At 27.4% G+C, this 14,519-nt stretch overlaps 2 protein-coding genes across 5 annotated transcripts in view; one reads left to right on the top strand and one right to left on the bottom strand.

Moving 5' to 3' along the window:
- The first annotated feature begins 528 nt into the window (after positions 1–528).
- LOC130896646 (uncharacterized) lies at positions 529–6,902 on the top strand. The gene is made up of 4 exons (XM_057804861.1): positions 529–707; positions 836–970; positions 3,925–4,078; positions 5,734–6,902. Exons 1-4 carry the CDS (start codon positions 650–652, stop codon positions 5,861–5,863), a joined length of 477 nt encoding a protein of 158 aa, XP_057660844.1. The 5' UTR covers positions 529–649; the 3' UTR covers positions 5,864–6,902.
- The window catches only part of LOC130896644 (RUN and FYVE domain-containing protein 2), a 30,375-nt gene continuing 22,697 nt past the window's right edge, over positions 6,842–14,519 (bottom strand). For 2 of the 4 annotated variants that reach the window (XM_057804860.1, XM_057804859.1), the window contains exon 8: positions 10,073–14,086. In XM_057804860.1, coding sequence (XP_057660843.1) covers positions 13,751–14,086 — 336 coding nt within the window. In that variant the 3' untranslated portion in view covers positions 10,073–13,750. Of the gene's footprint in view, positions 7,081–7,901; positions 8,127–8,319; positions 8,537–10,072; positions 14,087–14,519 lie in introns of those variants that run through there. The other 2 variants (XM_057804858.1, XM_057804857.1) reach the window with 2 other exon arrangements.

Genomic DNA, 14,519 nt, shown 5'->3' on the forward strand with positions numbered 1-14,519 from the left:
AATATTTTGAAAAGAACAACTTACACTAAAGTTTTTAATTTATGAAGAGTCTAGATTTTTTTAATTATATATATATATATATATATATATATATATATATATATATATATATATATATATATATATATGTATATATATATATATATATTAGTCCAAGTGTTTTATCAAAATATATTTATTTGTTATTAAAATGCAACAACCAAAAGGGGTTCTCATTCTAACATGCCATGATTCCTATATGTGTTTATAAGCTTAGACAACGTGGCAATAAATAGGAAAAACGTTGGTGATGCGAGGATTTAACTGTAACTGTTATTAACAGCCGGTTGCTGCAAATGAGTAGCAGAATATTCAACATTCATAGGAATCCGACATTGGACATTTTCGCTTGAATTTCTGTCCATATCAACATCAAAATATGCAATTTTATTTGAGTAATTTGATTGTAAATAGTCAAAAATTAAAGGCATTATGCCACTTTTCAATCTTGTTTTTTTACTCTTATTCCAAATGACATACGACATACGACAATTACTGCACCCACTAGTGGCACAAATGATAACTACTATATATAAACACACATTTATGAAAACTGAATACAAATAATTTTAGTTTGTTTATATATAACAGAAATTCTAAAGTTCTAAAAATGGTAAAACATTTTCTGTTGGCAATAAAGATAATTTTAGTAACATTTATTGCTAGAAGTAAGTTTTATTCATAGTTTTTTAAAATTAACACTGGGTGTGGCCAATGATTCATCATCAACGTTTTAAATACTATTAGAAAAATATAATTTCTAAAACCATTGGGTTAATATGAACATATATTTTAGGTTCTGCGTTATGGTGTTACCAATGTGTTTCTACCCAACCGGGTTGTGGAAACCCTTTTAATTGGCTGTTTCATTGGACAAAGGTTTGTCCTGAAGATGATGATGTTTGTGTAAAAATTCTTGAACAAAAAAATGGTAATGAATGACAATAGAAATATTTGAATTCTGGCAAATAATGTCATGAAAATATTTTATGTATTATATACAGGGTGACATGAAGAATTTTACATACTTCCACCATATGTAAAGTCCCTCATAGAGGATATCATGTGTCTACTAAAAAATGTCAATTCCTGTATATTTATTTACAGGGTAATTTGTGAAATTTACCATGATTTTTAAATGGCTCTAGAGTTTACAGTTTATTTAATGTTTTCATGATGCAGTACACTACCATCAAGCATTCGACTGGTATTAGCTAAACTAGGACCAGCTTTGGAAAAACAAATTAGGGGTTCATATTGAAGATTTCACTCAGTATAAAATTTTTTTAAATGCAATAAGTGATTTTCAAACTACATAAATAACCAATGAAAATGACATATGCAACAAAGTTGTCACATTTTCATTAAATTTTTAGTGAACAATCAAATTTTATCAAACATAGAACAATCATAATGACATATCACATAATAATGTGAATACAGTTTAACAATTTAAGTTAGATTCTTTAAATATAACATAGCAGCCTCTACATATTTTGGTGTCGATTTGTCAATTGCCATATTGAATTACAAATACTCTGGGGATCATTTCTAATAATATTACAAAAAAGTGTAATTCTATCAATTAATTGTTGTCAGTCATTGATATTCTCTTTGTAAATTAGTTGCTTCAATTGTCCCCATGGTAATCAAATGGATTGAAATCAGAGGATCTTGAAGGCCATGAAATAGGACCTACAAGTCCTATCCACCTGAAATAAAATTTAGATGTTGTCTCCCTCCCAGCAAAAAATGGCTGAAAATATATCCCTCTGATAATAACATTCGCATTCACATTGGGAAGCAAATTTGGCAAAATATTTTATAGAAAGTCCAAATAGACCTGTCTTCTTGAAGGTCCATAAAAAAAGTGCGGACCTACTAATTCATCACTTATGAAACCAATACACACATTAACCGAAAACCTTAACTGGGATATTCTCTTATAGCATGGGGATTTTCTTCTGGCCGAACATGAATTATGGGAATTATATATCCTGTCTCTTGTAAATTGGGCTTCATTTGTAAATAGTGTACTGTACAGTGTTGGTTGATGATTGTTAATCCATCTATAAAATTCCAACCTATGGATTTCATCTCCAGGATGTAGTCGCTGAGCCATTTGATTATATGGGCAGAGAAGTAAGACTACTCACTTTTGATTAAGTAACATTAAAGTTCTTGAATTACTTGTTTAGTGCTCATTGCATGGTTCATAGTAACAGAGTCAATAATGTCATCTTCCTGCACTCCATCTACATGTCATTCTGTTCTTCCACTAGGAAAAGTGTCATTTTCTCGCAAATAATTGTAAACTAACCTAAATGTTGGATGAATAGGAGTTCGACCACCAGGAAATCCTGATATATTCTCTAGCTGCAAATCTACCAATACTATTAAGAACCCATAAACAAAAATTATGTTGGCATATCCTGTGGTCAAAAACTGATGTGGCATTTTGAATGAAAATAACAAAAGCTTCACCAAAGTTAACACAATAGTACATAACGTAGATACACACTGTAAAAATATATATACTTGTACACATAAAAAACAATGGGTATAAAATATTAAGAAACGTCAAGTGGTCAATGCCATTCTTAATTTTAAAACTTTTCAGAGTTGCTCATTATTTTTATTTGGTATAGTATGTTTTATTATCTGATATAAAATCTTAATCATTTACAATCAACACACATAAACACATATGTAACGTTTGACTTTTCAATCAATTTAATTTATTATTATTGATGATAATGTCCCAATGCAATTTTTGTCTAAAAATTCAAAATTCAAAAACAATTGATTCTGCCCTTATAGAGATAATACAAAGTGACAGTAAAGATGTAGTTGAATTTATAAATATTTATTAGATTATTTTTTAGGTAGTCATTTCAGTTAAAATACTTGAAATTTATAGAATTTGTTTAAATTAATATTTATTATGGTTGTTTTAGTTTTGGTAAGATTTGATCATTTACTAAAATTGTACAAAGTGGCACAAGATTGTCGCATATGTCGTTTTTATTGCTTATTTATGTTTGGAAATCACTTTTTGCATTAAAAAATATTATAAGGGTGCAATATTTAATACGAATCCCTAAATTTATTTTTCCAAAGCTGGTCCTGGAATTTCTAACTATAGCTAATATCAGTGGAATTCTTGATAGTGTACTGTATCATGAAAAAAATTTGAAGATTAAATGAGCTGTGTAAAACTATAGCCAATTAACATTTATGGTCAACCACCCTATAAATTAATAAAGGAGTTAACACTTGTTAGAAGTTTCTACATATCCTCCCTAAGTTCCTTATGACTCACCATGTATAATAATTTTTTTCATTGTTTTGAACTATTTCATTCTTTATTAAAATATGGGTTGACATTGACCATTTGCTTAATTATATTAATGAATAGATCACCTACAACATGACCTAAAATAAAAATGTTTTAATCAGAAAAATTAATTTTCCCTCTTTGTAATATTTATAAAATATGTTCATACATAGGAATGAGAAAGCTGTCAGTGATAAAGAAAATAAATTGGACTAAGATTTATAGTTCTATTTTATAAACTTTGATACAACTTTCAATAATTTAATTGATGGCTGCTACATATTTTTGAAATTTAAAAACTAAAATTATTTTTCTGGTTAAAACAGATTTTTATTTTTGACAACTGAAATTGCTCAAAACAATCAAGACGTCAAATTTTCACTTGTTATTTTGAACTGATTTTCTATCAAAAGAGACCTAAAATTGAGATAAGTCGTCACGAAAAACATATAAAAAGGTCTAAGAAGTAAAAAGATGAAGAAAATTATATATATTATCAGTTTACGAAATTTTTGTGTATATTTCATTATATCATCATATTTCATTAGGTGAAACTATTATTACAAGAGACTGTTTAAGTTCTTTACAAGGACTTCGTACTGATATTCCAGCAGATCATTATGAGGGTTGTCGCCCTGCTGCCGTGGATGTAAAACTTGCAAATTATGTTAATAATTCAGTAAAAGAATTGGATATTTACAGGTAATTGGAAATAAAGTTTATGTGGATATATTTAGTTAAGATTATTATTGTATTTTAATTCCCATTGGCATTTCTTTTTAATACGATTATATGCAAATCCCCAATTTACTTTATATGAAATGTGTAATAATTTTTATCCAAATTTATAATATACATGCATACGTGGATAATTACCTATTATATTCCACTTATCTTAAACATAATCTGGTGGCTTTTACTGTCAGCAATAATATGTTTGGTCCGAGTTTTTGACGTGAATAGTAGATGGATATGGCTTCTTTTTAGTTAATATTATTACAATGGAACAAAATTGCTGCTAATTTCTCTTTCTCCACAACTTCCTAAATAAACCAATAAAACAATTTTCTAGACCAGTGTTTCCCAATGTGGGGCCCACGCTCCACAGAGAGTAATTTGATTTTTAAGGTGGGCAATTCAAAAATGGAGTCGACACTAGTGTAACCCTTTTGCTCCAGATAATTTAAATGCAATACTAGATTTCAGTGCAAAGTTTAATTATTAGGTTTAATCTGGCTTCATGAAATAAAATTATCAACTAGGTATTTAGCGACTTTTAACTTCCCCGTGGCATACAATAGCGGAAATCCCCGGACTTCTCGCTGTATTATTTCACAGCTTACAGTTGTTAACTTGAATAAGTATCCGTAAAAACTGTTGTAAAAGCTCCTTTATACATTATATAATTAGTAAGTACTTGAATTTATTTCTTTATCTTTGAAAAACTAAATATATTAAATCAAGCAACAAATAAAAGTCTTGTCGATGTAAAAGCGAAGATATTTGGTTTCATTACTGTTAAGTTGAACAATTCTTGGCTCCAAAAATTGAGGTGTCTTATACCGCTTTATTTGTCATAATCAATAATTTAAATATTCTCTCTTCTGATTTAAAAGAAAGATTTTATTATTTAAGACAAAATTATTTATCAACATCGATGATGCAGGCAATGTTAGTGGATCAAATATCCAGTATCAAGAAGAACTCGCAGAATTGCAAAATGATGAGTTCGTTTATATATAAAAGGAGGGTAAAAAATGGAATATAACATAATGGGAAGACTTGAGACCAAATTGGAACCCAATATAAAATCTCGATGCAGCAAGCATCAAGCTTAAGAATCTCAGTAATTTGAAATAATAAATTAATATAGAGAAATTTCTATTAAAATTTTTTGAATTAGAGTTTTTTATGATATGTTTTGAAAATTTACTTTCTAATTATTGTGCTTAGTTTACAATTACCCAGTGATTTATTCATAAAACCTATTTTAATTTAGGTTTCTTTATTTAACAACCAACCTTTTTATGTATATTATATAGGGGGCATAAGAATTTTAGAAAGGCGAAAGTGAGGCATGACACAAAAAACATTGGGAAACACTGTTCTAGACTGTATGGGATTTACATTTTACAATTTAATAATGTAACCGTTGATGTCTTAAAGAATACATAATTTCAATTTTTTTTTGTAATATTGTGAACCTTTTTCAGGGTAGAATCATAATTTCTTCATCAATTTCAGTGTACAAGGGAATGTAATGAAAAATTTACTTTCTATGAAATTTATATTCTTAATTGTTTTGTACATAATATGGATGACCAGGTATTTGAATTTTAATTTTTTTCTGTTTTTAGAAACTACTATGACAATACAACCTGGTGTTTCTGTTTCTTGGACCATAGATGTAACAGTGGCATTTCAATGGAATATTCAATAACATATATAGTGACATGTACAATAGTAATATTTCATCAACTTTTATGAGGTTGATTGTTGTTATTTGTTATAGAAATTAGTTAATTTTTTTAATCATAACAAAAAATGAAGAACTATAAATATTGACAGTTTGTTACGAATTACTGTATTCATTCCCACCTTGAACAATTGTAGAATTTTATATATATTGTTGGATTCTATACATCCCATTTTTACTTATATCTCTTTTTCAAAGTCAGCTTTAGCCCATATATCATACTGTATCAAGTAATTGTTTCACATTTTTTTTAGTTTGTCAAATTTGAAAACTGACCACAATAATTCAACTGATAATATTTGAATATGGCGATGAAAATCAAACTGTACCTAACAGTTTTTTTGATACTTCCAATAAATCTAAATACTGAATGTAAATGTAACAGATTCCAACAACTGAGAAAGTTTTAATGAATAATTTTTTTATTTTTTCTTAATATTCCAATTATTAAGTAATTTTTATTAATGAATAAATATTACTTTATAATTTGTTGATCAAGAATCTCTTAAAAAATCTACTTTTTAAATTGTTGTATTTAATAATCCGTCCATTTTATATTTTTATACTATATTTATATAAATAAATCATTAGATTTATTTAGAGAACTTATACCTAATTATAAGAATAATATTTGAATATAGCGATGAAAATCAAACTGTACCTCACTGGTTTTTTTATACTTCCAACAAATCTAAATACTGAATGTAAATGTAACACCGATATAGATTTCTATGAAATTCCAACAACTGAGAAAGTTTTAATGAATAATTTTTTTATTTTTTCCAAATATTCCAATTATTAAGTAATTTTTATTAATGAATAAATATTACTTTATGATTTGTTGATCAAGAATCTCTTAAAAGAATATGCTTTTTAAATTGTTGTATTTAATAATCCGTCCATTTTATATTTTAATACTATTTTTATATAGATAAATCATTAGATTTATTTAGAGAACTTGTACCTAATTATAAGAATAAATAACACCATTTTTATGTAATATCAGACTTTCATATTTTATTTAAATAAAATAAATTGTATATATATAAATATAATTTGTTTTTGTATAATTATAGATCTATTTTTAATTAATCACAGCACTAGCTCTACCTAACAAGAGTATGAAACAACTGTCACAAACTCGAACAGGTTTTGCAGATGACGGAAGAGGCATGGTGTTATCTGAACAAGAGTTGCAAAATATTTCTCCACAATTTCTACAGTGGTGCTAAAAATCAAATAATTGTACATTAAATATCATTTTAGAATTCTCGATGACCTGATACATATCACCTGCTGAGAATCACGCTAGCGTAAGTCTGAAATTCATAATACAAAGAAACTACCATTTTGAAATTAAACAAAGAAGCATGCAATATTTTCCATTTTTCTTGACTTCAATATTTTTATTAAGCATCCCTGATTGTCGGTAAAAATATTTAAAAGCAAAAAAAATGTAGTTTCACTTCTGTAACATGAACTTATATGCTATATAGATCGGAATGCAATCATGTAAATGTAAAATCGTCAAAATATATTGATCAAACAATATTGCCTTATGTCATGAGTAAGGTGTTCAATGTAGATAAATATTTTCGACTCTGACATACAGAAAAGTATTCATTTTTATAACATTTGGTAATCCTATCTTGAGAATACTTGTATTTTTGCATCCTCGGTTTCTCAGCAGATGATATTATATTACTATCATAAGCAGATAACATAAAATATTTACCTATATATATATATATATATATATATATATATATATATATATATATATATATTTGTCGAAGTAACAAACAAAAGAAGTTGTCTTATATTTGGAATGAGAAAAGCAGTTGCTTAATGCTTCATATCTCAATATCTTTGTAAGAAAATTGAAAATATTTTTAGATTGTAGTGATGTTGAGGTTTTTAATATTTTTAACAAATTTCAATTAATCAATGTCGCTGAAGATTGGTATTAGTTCGACTTTAATAGTATGATTAATCAATAACAACCAAATTAAAAATAGAATTGTACTGTTCAAATATAATATTGTTTACCTTCCGACGTGTTAAATTAAATTCCTTGCAACAAGCATTGCAATTAACAGCTGTATTATCTTTCGCCCAAGAACCATCAGGTCTGCTTTTGTTTATTTCTTCCTTCAGATCCGATATTTTCAACTTTGAGTCTTTTAAATGTCCTCCTAATTCTTCTAATGTATGTTCTTGTTCCAAGCATTGATCTTTTAATGTATAGTAATCTTCTTGTAAACGAGCATATTTCTTAAAAAAAATATTTTTATATTAATTTTGCATCAGTCTAAAATATGAATTAGCTAACTGGAGTTTGCAACTTTGACGATGTCTTACCAGAATATCTCTTACTTGCGATATTTTTCTACAAGCGATTATCGTATGTGGGTATCAAATATATATTGCAGAGGGGTTAATAAGGAACAATTTAAAATATTAATACCTGAGCAATTAACTTGAGCTGTCCATTTTCAATTTGTAGCTTTGATATCTTCTCTCTGTCTTCTTGCATCGTCGACTGTAGGGATATCCTCCATTCCCTCTCAACTTTTAAATCTCCTTCAATATTAGTCGCTTGTTCTTCAACTTGAGCTGCTTGTAAGTCAACTTCACGTTTTAATTGTTCAGCAGCTACCCGATGAGATTCACTTTCTCGATACCTAGAAAATAATGTTTTAATAGATTTAATTTGATATTAAGGAGCCAAATACAAACTTCTCATTATGTATGTGGTTTTCTATGCTTATCTAGATTTTTGAAACTAAAGTACAGTTGATCTTAATAGAAAATGCGTCATGTCAGTGACAAATATTCAACTACAAAACCTTATCCTTTTTTTAATTTAATAAACTTGAAATTATTTGAATGTATAGTAAGTTTTTAGTAAAAAAGCAGATTATATACATGTATACCTCAAGTATTTTTCAAAACCAACTTTATTGATTTGCCAACATACTTAACAAAACTAATTCCACTAATACTATTTTTGCAGTTTCATTTTTTTTATTTTGGGTTATTTTATATATAAATTTAAACTTTGCTTCATCAAAATTGTTTTCCCGACATCTGGTACTTAAACATCTCTCACAACTTCCAAAATGTAATATTTTGACATGATAAGGCCATTTAATATTTTATGTTAATAGGAAAATTGATAATACCGGAAATGCCCTATATATTCTGAACTTTTCGTATTTTGAGCTAATTTTCTTCTATAAATCTTATAATGCTTTTTACCATTTTGAAAGTTCTAAGCTTTTAATGGATTTTTTTCTGAAGCCACTATTTTCATCATAATTGGCGAAATATTTAAAGTTAATTTTCCAAGTCAATCAAGTTAACAAAAGTAATACAGGGTATATGATACTTATTTTTCCAAAGGAAAAAACCTCTCTCTCTCGCTATATATATATATATATATATATATATATATATATATATATATATATATATATATATATATATATATATATATATATATATATATATATATATATATTATTCGCTTTTGAAAATATTTATTTTTTCTTTATTATGCATACAATTGAAATTTAAAGGTGAATATAAAAACACTTATTGAACTATGTTAGCTATTTACATTTGGGTTACTTAGATTGGTTATAGAATTAGTAGTGACAGTGACACTTACTGTATCATTTAATATTTTTTTAAATATTGGAAAAAAAAAGAGGTTTAAAAACACTCTAACATAAACAATGTCAATTGTTCTTTAAAACATCTTATCTTTAGCATTTTTATGTATCCAGAAATCTTCTATCAAACGTAAACTACAGATACATATTAGAAGTGATTTTATTCTAACGCTAACACCCTTCGAAGATGACACATGAAACTTAGAACTCTGTAGTGATAATTTTATTGCTGTCTTAAGCATTGAACATATTGGACACAACGGGTAGCTACCCCTTACAATGATCTTTTGGAGGAAGGTGAAGTAGGTGAGATTTAGATGGACATAAATTACATTTGTATTTTGCATTTGTAAGCTTATAGGTATAATTTCTATGAGATTTATACATACTTTTCGCAAAAGTTGAATGAATTAAATAAAAATAAAAGTTAATTAAAGAAAGCTTAGGATTAAAAGGAAAAATAATGGCAAACCTAAACTACAAAATGAATGTAAAAAAATAGTGAAAAAAATAATAAATATGGGAAGAAATAAAATCCACATCTTGAAGAAAATTACTTTTATTTCAACACTTTTAAGCAAAAAAATCAATATTTGCATTATACAAAGTTTTATTTCGCATTAAATATAATGCAGATCCTAGGAACGTTACAAGAATATAATATCCATAACAATCTACGATATTTTTTGTAATAATATAACTTAAATACTAGTAGCTGCTTGTAGTGAAGGTTTGCCAACGTTTTTATACATGTTAACATGAATAACAGTAACCTACTTATATAATCTACTCAAGTGAAAATAACTATTACTACAATCCAAGCATTATTTCTAATATTACTCAGTTATTAAATAATATCACACATTGAAAAATTAATACGAATTTATGAATATTTTCAAACATTACTTAGTATTAACATAATCATTTGAGGGAAAAAGTCTTTTCAGCAAGTATTATATTATCAATTTCAAGTGAATTAAAAAAGCAAAAGGTAGATTACAATAAAATGTATGATTGATTGACGGTTATGACATATACTTTTTTTCTGCATGCCTTCCTGTTTAACCTTTTATTCCTCCCCATTTTATACCCTTTGACTCAGCTGCTTTTTTCAGATTTTCAATCCATATTCTTCTTGGTCTTCCTTTATGATTTTTATTTGCTATTTTGGATTAGAACGTTCTTTTTGGTATTCTGTTTTTAACCATACAGCGAAAGGACACCTCAATGGTGCTTCATATATTTTATCTCTAAGTGGTTTCATTTTCAGTTTTTGTTTAATCGCTTATTCAATAATTTTTGCTTTATTTTCTTCTAAACTCTTTTCCATTGCATTTATATTTATTTATTTATATTCCTAGTTGTTCAGCATAATAGACTATTTTTTCACAATTTTGATTCTATTGTATTTTACTACTATTTTCCCAGAGAATGATGCTTTCATTGCATTAAAGTTTTCCTAGTTTTTTCATTATATCCTACTTCAGTATGTCATTATTTTCTTTTATTTTACCTAGATATTTTTACTTGTTCGATTTGTTTTCCCTTTATTCGAATATTTTATCTATTATCTTTTCTTGCTATTATAATGCTCTCAGTGAAAGTAATATAGCTGAAACTGAGTATTTTTTAAATTTTTTAGTCAAGCTGAAAATAAGCTTTCAAGCAATTTACAAAATTAGGACACTTGTGTCTTGATCTCAAATTACGGGAGTTTTTTAGACATTAATATCAGCTGTTGCGTTCAAGTTTATTAAACATGAGTAGGTTGCAAAGTAGCAGCTGAAAGATACAAGGACAAACTTGAGAACATCATATGCGCGAGTCGTTTGTTGATTGGGCTTTGGAGTACTTTGATACTGATTCAATATTGTACCGCAAAATTGTGTTTATTTTTGGGTAAATGGCTAATAAACAGAAAAAGCACTGTTTGGTGTAATTTATATCCTTATTCCTAAAAAAATGAAATCACTGCTCGCTATATGGATAATAGATAATATGCAACATGATCAACGATTTTGTAGAATACGGCGAATTCAATCATTAAAATTTGACATAAGTTGATTTTGAATAACTGATTTATCAATTGACCTTCAAGGCCTCTTTTTTTTCAATTATTTCCAGTGGGGCTACGTGAAGTTACTGATTTATTTTCAGAAACCAGCAATAATTGATGCCTTGAAGACAAACATTATTCGTAACATACAAAGTTCTATTGAAGTTAAAAATACATATTTCCACACCAAATCGCTTATTTTTCTAGTTCTATCATCAAACAATCAATCACTTTCTGAGTGATGGTCTATACGATCCATACGATAGTCTGATAACATGATGGAAAAATTATATATCGATCATATAAAACTTCCAAGACCTTTTCCATAAAAATTATGAAAAACAAAGATAAATGAAGGAACCACAACTACGCTTACATAAGCGAATCGTTAAGAAAACTAATTTTATAAAGTATCACTTTAATAGAATATTAACTACCAGAACAATATATTTTATCGCATAAATGGATCACTCAGTCGCTTGTTACCTTTCTTTTGCTATCAGTCTCATTAATATTTTCTCTCACTATAATAAATAAATCGCTGAAGATTAATCAAAATTTAAAAACTGACCAGTCAGAATACAGAATAATGAAGATAGTGTGAATGTTGTAAATATTTTATTTTTAACTGCTGTATCCATAATTTGAAAAATTTATCAATCACCTACATTCTATATTTGAGATTAATCGAGTCATATCAATTGAAATGGAAGTTTTGATACAAATAATAAAAAAAAACAAAATTCAATAGAATCAGAAAGGAATACATGATGGATATAACAGGAAAAACCCCGATAATCAATAAAATACAGAAGAAATTGTTAAATTGGTGTAGACATAAAGAATATGCCAATGAAGAATGACCAAGAAAATAAATAGGGGTAGGCAAACCAAGGAAATAGTATGAAGTATTAGGTAAGGAAACATACGAAAGACAATATTTGTGAAAAGGTTTTTTGTCAACCTGTCAAAATTCACATTATTTAACAAATGTTTCTGCGTTCCTTAGTTATTTCCTCTTCTAATGGAAAAAGATTAAGTTAATTCTGAGTATAAATCGTTTATTGCAATATGAATTTAAGTAGCTTAAGCCGATCATTTTTGATTTTCAAAGAAAAACAAGTAACAAACAACTACCCAAAACAGTGAATTTAATAAATAGTAATAGCTAATAGTTCCAATAAAAAGTAATATTTTTATGGAACCCATTGGGAATAGTTATCAGGTTATGTCAAATATAAATAATATTACATTATAAAATATCAAATAGTGATATAAAAGACGGAAGTAAAAGTATGAAAACCACTGTAGGTAGAATATTTTGAATCTTAAACAACCATCTGAGAAAACTGTAGAAGGATGGTGAATTGTTTATTTAAACTCATTTGAAATCCCAATTTTGATATTTGTCAACGTTTCATGATTATTCATCAGGTTAAAAGAACTAAAAATAGGTAGAAAATAAATCAAAAAGGTACCTACTTATTTTCAAGAGATTGTATTGTTTCTGTCATAGATTGCGCTTTAGCTTCTAGCTTGGTAATAAACTCGATTTTATGCCTTAGAGAAGCCTCGCTATCCTGAAATAAGTCACATTTACATATTCATTTGCTATATCCAATATAAATATGTTATGCCCAAAACATATAAGTTATTTAGATTGTTTATATAGCAATGCATGAAACGTAAGTACAAATAATGAAAATATTTCAAAAAACAATTAAATTACTGTTTGGTTAAAATTTGTATAAAATTTATGAATAGTAGTGAAAAAGTAAATAATAATATAAAGTCAATAGTAAAAATATACAATGACTGGTTTAAATGACTAGGGGCTGACACACAAAAATATATTTCAAATATTTTATGCATGAGAATGTGATAAATAATTTATTTTTGAGAAAATAGTATAGATTTTATATAATCACAAGTTACACAAGAAAGAAGGTGCGAATTTATATAGCCATTGTGTATTGGATTATAAAGCACAAATATTCCTACACTTAAACTTGCATGTCATCGCCTAGCAAAAATATTTAAACAATTTATTACAATAAAACTCAATAATAAGTTCATACAGTCATTTGTAGCAACTAAAACTTTATAAAAATCAATTTTATGAATTTTTAGCTGATTAGAATTTGAACTCGAAAAGCTTTTTTAAATTATTCCTTTTGTTCAGGAGAATTTAATTCCAAATCAAGTTTTATAAAAGATTCTGTTGAATCAGAAGGTATGGGTTGTTTCAGTTCCATATATTTGCTTTCGTTTTCCATATTACTACAAGAAGGTTCTTCTACCGATTCACATTTTTTATTTTCTTTTGCCATACATTTAGAAAGAGATTGCTTTCTATCATGTTTTTTATCGATATGTCTTTTATCATCTTTTAAAAGATGGTTATATTTTTCTAAGTTGTTGAGAATCTTTCCAATTTGTCCGGCTTTCGCTTGTAGCCGACTCACCATCTCACCTTTCTGAGTTAGTTCCATTTCACACTCCTATAATCAATCAAGTTGTTGCACAAACTTTAACACAACAAAGCAACAAAAACTATGTCTATGCATGCAATTGTGTCAGGCAAAAATAATATATTTACAATTACTATGAACTGTATTTAGATAGTTTTTAAATATTCTCTACGAGAGCTATTGTTTTTATATCACTAGTTGACCCCGCGGGCGAGTGAGATCGCTCTCAAAATTTTTTATTTCACCTTAAATATAAATCATATCCGAACAGTGCAATTGGAGAAAATGTCAAGTTTTGTTTATATGTATTTATGTATATATATATTAGGATATCATATACATCGCAACCCAAAGGATCTATTGTGTCCCCCTTTCTTGCTGCTATTCTAGAGAGCCTAGTGTTTATAGCTGATCTATTAATCCCACTCCTCTTAGGTTTTATTTTTAACAAGGGCGTGTTTCT

This window comes from Diorhabda carinulata, chromosome 7, assembly GCF_026250575.1.
Source record: "Diorhabda carinulata isolate Delta chromosome 7, icDioCari1.1, whole genome shotgun sequence".
Classification (NCBI taxonomy): Eukaryota; Metazoa; Arthropoda; class Insecta; order Coleoptera; family Chrysomelidae; genus Diorhabda; species Diorhabda carinulata.

Coding starts and splice junctions, on each gene's coding strand:
- LOC130896646 (XM_057804861.1), top strand. CDS start 650: ATGGTAAAACATTTTCTGTTGGCAATAAAGATAATTTTAGTAACATTT. Junction 708..835: donor AGTAACATTTATTGCTAGAA/GTAAGTTTTATT, acceptor CATATATTTTAG/GTTCTGCGTTATGGTGTTAC. Junction 4,079..5,733: donor AAAGAATTGGATATTTACAG/GTAATTGGAAAT, acceptor TTCTGTTTTTAG/AAACTACTATGACAATACAA.